Raw genomic sequence first — 15,038 nt, forward strand, 5'->3', positions numbered from 1 at the left:
GGGCTCAGGGCATGGTCCCAGGGTCCTGGGATCGAGGGCTCAGGGCATGGTCCCCGGGTCCTGGGATCGAGCCCCGCATCAGGCTCCCTGCTCAGCGGGAAACCTGCTTCTCCCTCTCCCACTCCCCCTGCTTGTGTTCCCTCTCTCGCTGTGTCTCTCTCTGTCAAATAAATAAAATCCTAAAAAAAAAAACTATCTTCTTCAAATTGATTATTTCTTTTTATTTGCTATTCACTTCCAAGATCCAAAGGTACAGCATCAGCTGTGTATACCCCAGAATTCAAACATAATTAGACATGTCTAGAAGCCTATGGAAGGATTCTAGCAGGGGCTACTTAATTACCTAAATTAACCATCAGCCTCTGGGAAAGAACTAACCAGAGAAGAGAGAGTGGAGGAGTGCAAGTTTACTTAAAAGTGCCACCGAGTAGGGGCAAATCGGACTCAAGTTCAATGTAATTTAGCCTGTCCTCTGAGCCAATCCTGAGGGACTCCTGGAGCCAGGAGGTTGCTAGTGAAAGAGCTACAGACATCTTCACTACGATTTTCATGAGTCATTTGAGTGTTCATGCCAGGTCAGCAGATTCAGCAGCACCAGCCTAAACAGTTTATCGCCTGGGCGCCTGTGGGGGTGGGTCACCAGGGCTTGGGTGCAGGCCTTGGGGTCCTCAGCGGGGCTGGGTCTTGTCTTGCAGGGGTTTGGAGTTGAAAGGGTAAACGTTCATTGTCTTTGTTTGGGCTGCGATAACAAAATTGACTGGGTAGCTTATAAACAGTATAAATTTATTTCTCACAGTTCTGAAGGCTGGATATTCAAGATCAGGGTGCCAGCATGGTTGGGATCTGGTAAAAGCCTTCTGCTGGTTGCAGACTGTGGCTTCCTTGCTGTGTCCTCACATGGTGGAAAGGGGTAGGGATATTATTGGGTCCCCTTTCGTAAGGACACTAATTCCATTCATGAGGGTTCTGTCCTCCTAAACTAATCACCTTCCATAGCCCCCCCCCCACCTTGTAATACCATCACCTTGGGGGTTAGGTATCAACATACGAATTTTAAGGGGAACACAGATCCTTTATTGATGCAGGACCCCTTAAAAAGCTTGCTTCAGAGCTTCTGGAGATATTAGGGGAAGTGGTTGGGGGTGATAGAATCCCAAGGTAGCGGTTAGAAGCAGAGTCAGGGAAATACTGGTATTTTTGGTATATTTGCTTCATTCTCAATTGCCATCAATTTGCAAATATATCAACAATTTAATTAAGACATTTGGGCCAAGCAAAATACTACATTATGTGCTTGCAATTTTTAAAATTAACGGACAAGAGCATTTATTTAAACATATAGTCACATACAACTGTCTTCATTGTCAATGTTAAAAGCAAAGCCTTTTTCACATTCAGGGTCTACAGACTGTTCCAAATTATTTAGGCAATTTACAGTTACATGTAGCATCCTAGACGCACTGCTTTTTAAAATCATACAGCTTTAGCGTTAATTGAGAAATATTGGCATTTGATCTACATTGCTTTTTGGCTAAACTTCGTTACGTTTGTTCCTAAATTAAATTACCAACTCCGTTTGATCTCTAGAACATCACCTGGAAATCTTTGATGTTTGGGGCTGGAATGATAATTCTTTAATCATCCATTCAGTTAATATTTACTGAGGGCCTCCTGCGTTGCCAGTCTCCGCACTTACAGAAATGACATTGTAGAGAGAGATGAGCATAAAGTCAAGTACACAGTTGAATAAATAACATTTTAATAAATTTAGACAATAGAACTTCAGCTAAGGTGGTTAGAGAGGACTCTCCTTGGTAGATAATCCTAAATGACAAGAGTACTAACACCACTGATAGTCAGGAGGAAGCCTTTCTGTCACCCTGGCCCTTCCATGTGTGAAAATGCTGTCTGTTCATTAACAACTGGGTAGTGAGTGTTTGCCACATGCCACACACGCTTCGAGGCCCTGAGGATACAACAGTGAACAAAACAGGAGACAAAATCCCTGGCCCTGTGGAATTTATATTCTATTAGGGGAGAGAGAAATAAATACGGAAAACGTACAGTATGTCAGATGCTAAGTGCTATGGTAACAAATGAAGCCTCGAAGGGAAGTAGGGAGTTGGGGGGTGGGGCACTGGAAAAATGTAAAACCTGGTTGTCAGGGAAGACCTCATTAAGAAATTGAACTTTAAGCCAGAAATGGAGATCTTTGGTCTAGCGCAGGGCTGGCAAACTTTGGAAAGGACAGACTTTTTCTTCAGGCTTGGGGAGCCCTGTGCCTCCGTTGCAGCCCTCAGCTCTGCCAGGGACAGTATGGAAATGAGGGGTAGAGCTGTCTTCCAATACAACTTTATTTATGGACGCTGAAATTTGTATTTCATATGATTTTTACATGGCATGATATACTTTTTTTTTTCAACCCCATTTAAAAATATCCCATTTTTGACCGGGGGCTATACAAAAACTGTTATGAGCTAGATTTAGCCTGTGGGCCATGGTTTGCCTACCCATAATCTAGCCTAAGAGATTTTGGAGTATCTGTTCCTTTTAATTGCTTTGGGTAATATGTGATGGTGTATGTTTGAATAATAAAATCCAACTCTCATGCTTTTGTAGATATCTTTCTATTTTGGGTCCAACACCTTTTTTTCCTCTTTTTTTTTTTGTGGTAGTAATGAAAATTCATCTGTTTGTTCAGTGACATTCATTTCACTTAAATTTATGTCTTACAAAAGCTTTTATTTCTAGGGTCTGCCATGCAATAATAGCTTTATTTTCAATCCATCATACTGTAGTATTTCTGAAGACATTTTAAGTAGCAGTTAAGAATTTTCTTCGGGTAGGGGCGCCTGGGTGGCTCAGATGGTTAAGCATCTGCCTTCGGCTCAGGTCATGATCCCGGGGTCCTGGGATCAAGTCCCGCATCGGGCTCCCTGCTCCTTGGGAGCCTGCTTCTCCCTCTGCTTCTCTCTCTCTCTCTCTCTCTCTCTCCCTCTGTCTCTCATGAATAAATAAATAAAATCTTAAAAAATATATTAAAAAAAGAATTTTCTTCGGGTAAAGCTATAGAAAAACTCAGGAGAGTGGCTTAAGCAATTAAGGGTTAATTTGTCTAATACAGAAAGGTTTAGAGTGGGCTGCACAAGACTGGTGTGGCAGCTGTACAATCAAGGACCCAAGTTTCTGTCTTTCTGCTTGACCATCCTAAGCATATGGAGTTTGTTTTCATAATTGCAAAATGGTTTCTGCACCTCCAGGCACCACTTCTGCGTTTCTTCAAGAGAGGAGAGAGAAGGATATAATGGGCTTTGTGTTTTTATTCATTAAGTGGAGGCTTCCGGAGAACGTCTGCCTTCTCTCTTACTGGCCAGAGCCCTGTCATGTGATGACTCCTGGCTCCAGAGGAGTCTGGGTAAAACAGGTTTTGTAGCAGAGTGCGTTGCTTTTTCAATCAAAACCCAGACTTCTGTTATTAAGAAAGGGAGGGTGATTGGCTACTGGGTAAAAAACTAGCATTAACTGCCATGGCTTCTAAGTGTGTTAACAAAAAACACTTGAGTTATAGGTCCTTCCATCATGGCTGAATTGACATGGATGAAGGCAGCGACTGTTGTCCCACGGTTTACTTCTCTTCCACTTGCTCCTCACATGTCTTTTGATATTGACTGTTGGGTACATTTTGCTTCCGCATAGTTGAAATGTGGGGAGGAGAAAGCTTTTTGTGTCAAGGAAGCGGTGGTATATGTTATTGTTATTTGAACTCTGGGTTTATACCGGCACATACAGTGCCCTTGGCCGCTTCCTGTTGCCACATGGGAATCCTTTCTATTACCTGGGGCCCCACCCAACTAGCCATCTCCTCCGCCCGAGCTGGCCTGTCCCCCTGCCACGTAAGCCTGGGCTCCCACAGCTCCAGGCCACGTTCACCCCAGCAGATCTTAAAAATAGCTGGTGGTGGCAGCTCGTGACTCGTCTTCCTTCCTGATGCTAATGTGGCAGATATCCCCTCGAACTTCCTGCTCTGGGTTAAATTTCTGCCCTTTGTTTATTCAAATGATTCGCTGTAGTATTAGTTAATTTTCTGTGGCCTTAGCTCTTTTTTAAGAAAAAATTTCTTTTTAATCATCTGGCTTTTCTTACAAGTTTGAGTAAACGTGGAGGCCAGTGAGTAACAACAGGCTCTGACTCTCGGGGCTTCAGGTCCTGTTGGAAAACCTGATTTATATAAAACACCACATCTTTATGACCATATGCTCCTGTTCCCTTCTGTGTGAAGCTCTCTTTTTCAACATAACTTTCTTCTATTTAATCTGTTGAATATTGACATATTCACACTGTTCAAAAACGTTTAAAGTTCACACATGCAGAGAGGGAAACCTTTTGCTCCTACTTTGTCGCTGCCGCCCAGTTCCCACTCCCCCAGCCCCTAGACAGCTATTTCCGATCGTTTTTTATGTAACTTTCAAGAGTTCATTTTTTAACATAAATACAAGCAAATACAAATGTTTTCCTTTATTTTCTCCTTTTTTAAAAAAATGTTCCTAGTCTATGCACAGTTCTGTTCCTTATTTTTTTTCCCCCATTTACTAAGGTACCTTGGAGATCTTTTCATAGCAGTGTTAACAGTACATACAGAACTCCTTTTTCCTTAAGTTGTACAGTATTAAAGTGATCTTTTTGAAACGTAAACCTGGTCCTGTCTCCCCTGCTTTCCTCATTTAAACCAGAGATAGAATTATTTACATTTTACTCCTTATACTACTGTCAGTTATCACCTTTGTTAGTTAACTATCCTTTGCTTCTTGAGCATTGTTAGTGTGTAATGATGCATTTGAATTTTTCTTTAAACAGCAACTAATTTGTTCTTTTCCCTCTCCCTCAGTTTTACTGAGATACAATTGACATATAATATTGCATAAGTGTAAGGTATACAACACAATGATGTATATATAGTGAAATGATTACCACAGTTAGTTAACACATCCATCACTCACATCATTTGAATTTTAATATTCTGTGATACATCTTTCAAATATTGGCCTTAAGTAGGGAAGGGTGTTGAGACATGGATACTTTCATACATCGCTAATGGGAATGTAAATTGACGTGGACTTTTTGAAAAGCAGTGTAGCATGGGTCCGTCAGGAGCCTGAAAAATGTCTCTACCCTTTGATCTGAGTTTCATTCCTAGGGCTCTGTCTAAAATAGTGTTGAGGTTACAGTTAAAGATTTCTAAATAGAGATATTCACCACATGATACTGCTGGTGGTGAAAGCTACAAGTATTCTAAATACCAATAATTGAGGAGTAGTTAACGAAAAACATGTACATGATGGATTGCTAAGCAGATATTAAAATTCATGCTTTTGAAAAATTGTTAATGACAGGACAGTACACAGGGTATACTGAGTGAAAGCTGCAAGATGCAGCTGTTTTTGTTGAGTGTGATCCTATGAAAGGAATGACCAGTTGAGCTGTAAGGGATTATAGTCCAGCAGTAAATGCTGTGTGTATGGGGTGGGGGATCAAGGGGGCTGGGGAGTAAAGAAGTTGTGTACGTGTCTTTGATATATCCTAATATTGAGAGCATTTGAGTTTTTAGGCACTCAGACTTTGGGGAAGATGTAGAGGTGGGATGGATATTATGTGTGTGTGTATATATATATATATATATAATATGGAAAACTCAGGTTTGACTGTGTGTCAGTTTCATTTTTGATCACTCTCATGAACATTTGATGTTGGATATGTAAAGTTCTACATATGGACGTTAAATCCAAACCCTTTCCTCTAATAAATTTTGAGAGGATTGTAGGTAACTTTTTGTTTGCTTGCTTTTACAATTTCTAGACTTTTAAAAATGCTAATACATTGCTTTCATAGTCAAAGGAACTGGATCATGAAGGACATTGTGCTATGCTAAGAAATGTGTGTGTGGTCTTCCAAGGGCAGTGGGGACCCACTAAATAAATAGGAGAATAACATGATTGTCTTAACAAGAACACATACCAAGAACCTGATCAAAATAGGTGACCACTTTTGACCTTAGCATCAACTTTTTTTATCTGCCTTATATGGTTATAAAGGGAAATTAAGTAGGATGAATAATACTTTTTTTGCAAACTACAGTTTCAGAATAATATAACTACATTTCTGGAACTGTGTACCAATGAGGGAAAAAAGTTAGCTTTTTCAGAAATGAGAAATAGCTTAATTCAAGAAACCAAGATAATGCATCAAACTACCATACAGTAGTTTCCTTGTTTTCTGATATCACTGAGTGTAAAGATGTCCTATTTGGCTAGCTTTGCATTTCTGTCCATACTAACTGCAACCTTGTTAGTCATTCACAGACTGCAATCCATTGATCAGAATCTCTGTGCTCATGACATGCAACGGATTTCCATCTCAGACTCACATGTCATTGAGGCTTTTGGGGGAAAGTTGGAGGAAATTGGTAGGGGCAGTCAGTATGTGAAAGCTTGTTCTTCAAGCATTTTATTTTTTAGATGAGAGGTCTTTCTGGTGGCTTGACCTCTCAAAAGGATTCTTTTCCTTGGCCATTATAAAATTATTTCACCGTTTAAGTTTGTTCTCTATGTACATTTCCCAGAATCACTTAGAAAAAGGAAGCTTGTTGAATCATGTTTTACATGCTGTGTTTAAGATATTGAATATTGTCAGCCTGTCTGAATTATTTAATATGAACCCTTAAATAAGATTGATAAGATTTTGAAAATGTACAGATGTGTTTGCAGCTCTTCAAGAGCACACCTGACCCCTAGTGACTGAAGAAGGAAACATGAAGGTGAGAGGAACAAAAAGGGTTGAGAAATAGAGTTCAAAGTAAGATGATGCTTGTTTATTCTCACCTTAGAAGCAGAGAACATTTTTCTCTTGTGAATTGATGAAAGGATGCTTTCATGACAGTGGCTACAGCTGTGGAATATCTGAAAGAGACTGCTGAAGGGAATAAAAATGCTGCTGCTCCCAGGAATCAATGAAATGTTGACATCTCAGATAGGCTATACATGGTTTTCAAATGGTTTTGGCAGAGGGAGCTTTCATGACTGTAAATGTCAATTTCTGTAAGTGGGAGGGAGAATGGTTATGGCCTACTGAGAACTGAGTCCCTCACCTCATACATAATCTGATCCTTCCAAGTTGTGCCCCAGAGTTCCGGGGAGTCTAGGTGAAGAAATCATCGTGTCAGGATTTGCCTAGATTTCTGCTGGATATCCAGTGAGTCAATGGTGCATGGTGCTTGCGAAAATCTCTCTCTCTCTCTTTTTTTTTTTTTTTTTTTGCATCAGTGACCTCTGACAATGAGAAATCAAATCTAGTTCAATTTGGAAATATCTACATATTGTTTCAGATGAGCATTTCTCCTTCTTTATTTGTCTTCCCTCTTTAGATAAAGAAGAAGCAGCAGGATGTGGTTAGATTTCTGGAAGCCAACAAGATAGAGTTTGAGGAGGTGGATATCACAATGTCAGAAGAACAGAGACAATGGATGTACAAAAACATTCCCCCAGAAAAGAAGCCTGCTCAGGGCAACCCTCTGCCGCCTCAGATATTTAATGGTGACCGATACTGTGGAGTAAGTAGCCAGATTGTTACCACATTATTTCTTTGGGTGATTCAGAACAGTTACCTAGAGTGACAGTTGGGTTTTTTCAGTGAGGACTGTGACCTCTTTACCCTCTGCCACTCAGGTTCACAGTCTAATAGAGGGGATGTGAGTACAACGACACAGATGGTGTGTGAATGTGAGTGCATACATGTCTGTCAGTCTTCCTGTATCTTTGTTTGGCGAAAGTGGTGGGTAGTGGAAGGGGTATGTGTGTGTGTATTTATTGTGTTCTAAATTTTAAAGCAGATTTTTTTGATTAATACATTTTGGGAGCAGAGTGGAAGGGATAGTTATTCTTGGATCTTTACCCCTCTATAGTATAAAAAACTACTAATAGCTGATTATACACCAGACTTTTTTTTTTTTTATGATAATGAGCCAGATGGATCATTATGAACCTCTGAAATATATTAGGTGCCTTCCTCCTGTATGTAGCATACGAGAAATGAAGTCACATTTGTCTGATTATCTATTTTCCTTCTCACTGGCTTAAGAAAAAAAAAAATCGAGAAACTTCTAATGAGTAGCTAGGATTTGCCCTTTGTCATACTCTAAGTGTATAAGTGTGTGTTTCTTTTGGCACCTGTACTACAGTTCTTTAAGAATGACCTGGAGAAGGGGAAGGGACTATCGTGCTGAGGTGCTTAAGGTGAAATAAATAGCTGCATTGTACTGGAGTGGAGAAAAGGGATAACAATGCTTTTGATACCTTGAAAGGAAACAGTTTCCATGTGCATAAGAGAGGAGGAGATGTTGAAATGGAAAGCCATAAAGATTGTGCACAGAATTCTTGCATTCATGTCAGAGGAGAATCCTGCACATGGCACTAGATTCAGATACGAGTTCTTGTACGACTTTATGTTGGCTTTAACACCTTTGGAAAGTCACCTCTCTTAAAACATCGATTTTCTCATCTTTAAGCAAAGGATGATAATATCTGCCTTACTTCCCAGGATATTTTGTGACTGTAAAGTACTTTTTAAAAATAAAGCTTATTGTTTTAATTGTGGAATATTTTACATTGTGATCTCATATTTTATTAGGGGAGTATATGGTAACTGAAGGTGTATCCCATTCACGATTACAGACCCTAGAAAATGTACTCTTGTGTCTGCAAACCAAAATGAGGTATAGTTGAAACTGTGTATAAACCGCACAGTTCAAAGCAAAACTATTAGTCAGCTAGTGCTAGAAGACTTAAAACAAAAATCTAGCAGTTTTCTGGCCCTCAGACTTCTCAGGTACGAGAATTCCTTTGTTCTGGTCTTGTAGTTGAGTGGTAATTCGGCTGGGTATAGAATTCTAAGTTGGAAAGAATTTTGATCGTTTTGCTTCATTATCATCTGGTTTCTAGTGCTGCGATGGAGAAGTCCAGTGCCATTTTCCTTGATCTTTTGTATGTTTTTGCCAGTTTCTTTTTTCCAGGTTTTTAATGTCTCTTATTCCTATGTGTATCCTAAAATTTTTTGGTGAATTACCATAATGTAATCTATTTTTCATTCACTGTGCTGAGTGCTCAGTATGTCCCTATTATCCAAGAATTGCATGATTATTAAATATGTTTTTATATTATTTTCTTTGAAAAATTTCTCCCTGCTTTTTTGATCTGTTCTCTTTATCTAGAATACATATTGGGTGCCTGGGTGGCTCAGTCGTTAAGCGTCTGCCTTCGGCTCAGGTCATGATCCCAGGGTCCTGGGATCGAGCCCTGCATCGGGCTCCCTGCTCAGCGGGAAGCCTGCTTCTCCCTCTCCCACTCCCCCTGCTTGTGTTCCCTCTCTCGCTGTGTCTCTCTCTGTCAAATAAAGAAATAAAATCTTAAAAAAAAAAAAAGAATACATATTAATTTAGATGTGAACTTATTACACCAATTTTCTAATAGTCTTCTCTTTTTCTTTTGTATTGTCCTCTTTAACTTTTTGTTCTACTTTCTGGGAGATTTCTTTAACTTACCTTTGAATTTTTTCGTTGAATTTTTATGTCATCTTTTTTTTTCCCTTTCTTACATTCTGATTTTTTCTTTTTAATAATGTGCTTTTATGAGATGAGTACAAGATCTTAGCTCAGTGGAGATATTAAATATGATTTCTTTGGGGTTTTCTTACCAGTATTGTCCCTGTTCTACTAATTCCCCCCCCCTTTTTTTTCACTTTGCTTATTTTGGTCTTTTCTCTCAGCTGTGGTGGGTTTTCCTCAGATGTCTGGTGATCCTTTTGTTTAAGAGGTGAGGCACTAGAAAGCTAATTAATTAGAAGCTGTATGTGTGCTTATGCATGTGTGTGGGCTTGTTTCCCAGCGGACTTCTCTCTAGGTTGACTGGGTAGCCTGTTACATTCTTGTTGTAGATACAGATCATAAAATCTGCAGGTCTTTTCTCAGGTGATAATTTAATTTTTCCAGAGAATTGCCCTTCAGTCTCTTGCTTTGGGGAGATCAGCCTGGCTACTGGAGTTCTGGACCTGTAGGGTGAGAAGGCTAGAGGGTCTCGCTCTCTGCCATGCATAGTTTCCCTTCATATCTCTTTTCACCCCCACTGTGTCTTCCATGCTGCTGTTTATAAGTTTGTTGCTTCCCAGAAGCCATATTTATTAATGGTGTACCTTCTAGTTCCTTTGGGGGCACCCTGGGAATCTAATTGCTGCTTATGTAGATTTTCAAACAGTCTCCCTGTTTTCTGCCTTTGCCCACTCACCCCACCTTCAGAATAGCTGATGCCTCCAGTTCCTGACATTTCCTGGGGAGCCCCCGCAGCTTGTTCAGACACTGAGGTTTGACCATCTTCTGCTCTCTAATGCCCCTCACCATTTCTCTCCTCACTTCCTGCATATGTTGCAGTTCAGAGCTATAGATGTCTCTTAGTTTTATTTTTTTTTTAATGGTGTTTCTGGTTCTTGAAAAAAATTCTTGTTTTGTTGATTTTTCAAGATAAAGGAGGAAAAGACATCTTTGCTCTCTCATCGTGAAAGTAGAAGTGTTCAGAGCCCTTTGAATACAGGAATGTATTGAATGAATAAAAGAATGTAATGGGAAATGAAGCTAATTCCTTATCCTTGCTTTCACTTCTTTATAACTTTCTATATCTCTGTGTATCTTTGCCCTACAGAGTCTATGGAAATTTTTTCAGATAGACTGGGAACTGGCTAGAGGCTTACACATTGATTACACTGTGCTGGATAAATGGCATCTTCTCTGTTTGAGCAATGTTAGTCCCATGGGGATGGTGACAGCACAGCACTGGTATACAGTCTGTCTTTATAGTTTTTGCTAGCAGGAGTTTTAAAGACAGTGTCTGCTCTTATCACGGTCAAGCAAGTTCGACTTTGACAAAAGCAAAAGCATTAGAGGGCAACTAACCATGGTCTCATTCATCCTACCTGCTTCTGTGCACCTTGCTTTACCTAGTGATAGTTTATCAGTGGTCTTATCTGGTTGGATAACTTGTGGAAACCTGCCACCTTGCAGGTGACAGGATCCAGTAAGCATGAAGATTCTCCTATTTCCTGGAGTTGGCTGGAAACTTACTACTTTATTTTAAACTGGGTGAGCTAGCCATGGGAGACATAAATAGCTGCTAAGCTACTTGGTGATCAACGTAGACAATTTCCCTTTAGTATTTGAATAATCTGCTTGTTGGTAAGAATTCCCCACTGAATGGAAGCTCCCTGGCGTGTCTAGTCAGTTCTTCTCACCCCAGAATTTGAACATTGAGGAGATAATGCAGCAATACAGGATCAGTTAGACAGGGGTCTTGGGGTCAGGAATAGCCATAGCCATGGCAGGTATCCTAATGGGGCTGATCCTGTGGTGTGGCCTCGGTGTGTTCTTGGCCACCCAGGCATAGAAATTTGTCTTATAAACTGGTTCTTCAGCTTTAATGTGGATTCAAAGCTTCCCACTATAGTGCCACAAATTCCTTTCTTGTTAAATTGCTAATGTCCATTTGAGTTATTTGTAGTTAAGAACCCAAATTGCACAGACTGTTTGTTCTTGCTATTTCCTGGGAGTATCCCTACCATAAGCAAGGTAATGAGTAACCTAAAGGTAAACATCACCATCCTTAGGCTTTTCTGATGGGTTTTATAGTGTCTGATTTGGATTCTGAAAGCTCCGGGTCCTCATGTTCAAGGTTTAAACTTTGTTCTCTCTCTGTGGAACAGGCATGTGTGGAGTGCACCAGAAATGAAAATGCACACATCTGCACTAAAGGAAAGTATTTACTCCCTTTTCATTTCTTTTCTCCCTCCTTACTCAGGGGGAAAAAAAAAAAAGATTTGGATTTTTAAAATATGTTTTTATTTTATTTTTTATTAAAAAATGTTTGATAAAAACATACATTGTGAAAGTTACTATCTTTTAAGTGTATAGTTGAGTAGTGTTAAGTATTCATTGTTGTAAAACAGATATCCAGAACTTTTTCATCTTGCAGAACTGAAACTCTATACCCATTAAACAACTCCTATTTGTCCCCCCCCGCAGGCCTTGATAACAGTCATTCTGCTTTCCACCCCTGAATTTGACTATGTTAGATACCTCATAGAAGTGAAATTATATAATGTCTGTCCTTTTGTGACTAGCTTATTTCACTTAGTATAATGTCCTCAAGGTTCATCCATGTTGTTGTATGTCTTAGTCCATCAAGGCTGCTATAACAAAATGCCACAGACTGGGTATTTTGCAAACAACAGAAATTTATTTCTCACAGTTCTGGAAGCTGGAAGTCTAAGATCAGGGAGACAGCATAGTTGAGTTCTGATGAAGATGCTCTTCTGGATTGCAGACTGCCAACTTCCTGAAGTGTCCTTCTATAGTGAAAGGGGACAAGAGAGCTCTTTTATAAGGACATTAATCCTGTCCTTGAGGACTCTACCCTCATGGCCTGATCATCTCCTAAAGGTGTTTGGGCATCAGGATTTCGACATATGAATTTTGTGGGGATACAAACATTTAGCCTATAGCATTGAAGCATGTGACAAGATTTCATTTCTTTTTAAGGCTTCCATTGTGTGTATATACTACATTCGGGAGTAGTATGATGGATTGGGTTGCTTCCACCTCTTGGCTGTTGTGAATGGTACTGCTTTGAACATGGGTTTGCAAATATCTCTTTGAGATTCCACTTTCAATTGTTTTGGATATATACATAGAAGTGGGATTGCTGCATCATATGGTAGTTCTATTTTTAATTTTTTGAAGAATCATTGTAGTGGTTATGCCATTTTACAGTCCCATCAGCAGTACACAAGGATTCCAACTTCTCCACATCCCCACCAATACTTGTTCTTTTCTTTTTTGGTTTTATCTTGTTTTGAAAGCAGCCATTCTAATAGGCATGAGGTGGTATCTCACTGTGATTTTGATTTGCATTTCTCTGATGGTTAGTGACTTTGAGTATTTCATATACTTACTGTCCATTTGTATATCATTTTTGAAGAAATGTCTATTCAAATCCTTTGCCCATTTAAATCAGGTTATTTGATTTTTTTGTTGTTGAGTTTTAAGAGTTCTTGGTATATTCTGGATATTAACCCCTTAGCAGATATCTAATTTGCAAATATTTTCTCCCATTCTTAGGTTGCCTTTCACTCTGTTGGTTATATTTCTCTGATGAACAAAGTTTTAAAATTTGATGTAGTCCCCATTTGTCTGTTTTTGCTTCTGTTGATTGTGCTTTTGGAGTCATAGTTAAATCATTACTTGCCAAATACAGTGTCATGAAGCTTTCCTCTTATGTTTTCTTCTAGAAGTTTTATAGTTTTGGGTCTTATATTTAGTCTTTAATTCATTGGTAGTTACTTTCTGTATGTAGTATAAGATAAGGGTTCAACTTCATTCATTTGCATGTGGATATCCAGTTTTCCTAGCACTATGTGTTGAAGAAACTGTCCTGTCCCCAGTGAGTGGTCTTGGCACCTTTGTTGAAGATCATTTGATCATATACATGAGGGTTTATTTTTTGGACTCTATTCAGTTACAGTGGTCCCTGTGTCTATCTTTATGCCAGTACCACACTGTTTTGATTACTGTAGCTTTGTAATATGTTTTGAAATCAGGAAATGTGAATCCTCCCAACTTCGTCCTTTTTCAAACTTGTTTTGGCTATTCGGGGTCCCTTGAGATTCCATGTAAATTTTAGTATTTTTTTTTCTATTTTTGCAAAAAATGCTCTTGGGATTTTGATAGGGATTATGTTGAATCTTTAGATAGTTTTGGGTAGTATTGACATCTTAACAATATTAAATCATCTAATCCATGAACATGGGAAGTCTTTCCATTGATACGTGTCTCTATTCGTTTCTTTCAGCATTGTTTCATAGTTTTTAATATACAGTCTTTAACCTCCTTAGTTAGATTTACGCCTAAGTGTTTTACTCTTTTGGTATTGTAAATAGAATTATTTTTTAAATTTCCTTTCCCAATTGTTTATTTATTCATGTATAGAGACACAGGTGATCTTTATATGTTGCTTTTTGGTCCTGTGACTTTGTTGAATTTATTAATTATTTTATTAAAAAATGTAGTTAGAAATGGGAATGCAACCAAATTTCATTTAACTGGGTTCACATTAACCAGTTTGTGGACTAACCATAAAAAGGGGAGAAGATAGTGACCATTTAGATAGTCAAGACAAGTTGGTGCCAATACTCAGAATTGGCCATTGGATAATGGTGAGAAGAGATGGGGTGAGGTAGAATATGTGGCTGGAGTTACTCATGTAAGTCCTGTCTTACAAGGAAGAGATGACAGTTTGCTGAGAGATAGATGAGAATATTTTTATAGAAAAATAACCATTTTGATCATTTTCCATGGGGCACCTTACAAGATTGTTTGTATTTTAAAACTATTGAATTACTATTTTGGTACTTTAGGTGATAGTTGTAGAATGTTAAATTTATACCCAAGCATTGGGTCTACTGCTAATCAATTAAGATTATATTAAAGCTGTTGATGAGTTTGGTTTAAGTAATGACTTGGGGGCCAACTCTGACTGCCTTTCTCCATATTACCTTGGTTAATTAGAGCCTGAAAGTCGACTAGAGATGGGTTAGATTGATCTCAAGGACATGCAGAAAGGCAGCAGTGGTTCCTTGTGGCCTCTCCTCTTCTATTCTTTCTTTCCCATCAAAGGAGACAAGGAGATGTGTTAGTGTCTTCTAACCATTGGTGGAGGCTCAGAAGCACACCACAGAACACCTAAATGTATGTAGTTGTATTGTTTCCAAGTGCAGTATTTATGTAAGACTTTTGAGAAGATTGTCTTGGGATAATACATTTTAAGTATGTTTGGGCATCTTTTTGAAGCATGCAGAACCAACTCCCTTAATTATCAGTTTTCAAGTCCCTGATTCATACATATTTTTATTTTTTAAAAATCATATATTTAAATTTGAATATATTGAAGTTG

At 38.9% G+C, this 15,038-nt stretch overlaps 1 protein-coding gene across 1 annotated transcript in view; it reads left to right on the forward strand.

The window, feature by feature from the left end:
- Positions 1–15,038, forward strand: part of SH3BGRL2 (SH3 domain binding glutamate rich protein like 2) — a 62,151-nt gene that overhangs the window by 33,066 nt on the left and 14,047 nt on the right. Inside the window, exon 4 of the mRNA XM_073893525.1 lies at positions 7,418–7,603. Within this exon, the coding sequence (XP_073749626.1) occupies positions 7,418–7,603 (186 nt within the window). The remainder of the gene's footprint in view (positions 1–7,417; positions 7,604–15,038) is intronic.

The sequence above is a fragment of the Callorhinus ursinus genome, unplaced genomic scaffold (assembly GCF_003265705.2).
Source record: "Callorhinus ursinus isolate GAN/ISIS: 27379988/994484 unplaced genomic scaffold, GSC_fseal_2.0 scaffold6, whole genome shotgun sequence".
NCBI classification, from domain to species: domain Eukaryota; kingdom Metazoa; phylum Chordata; class Mammalia; order Carnivora; family Otariidae; genus Callorhinus; species Callorhinus ursinus.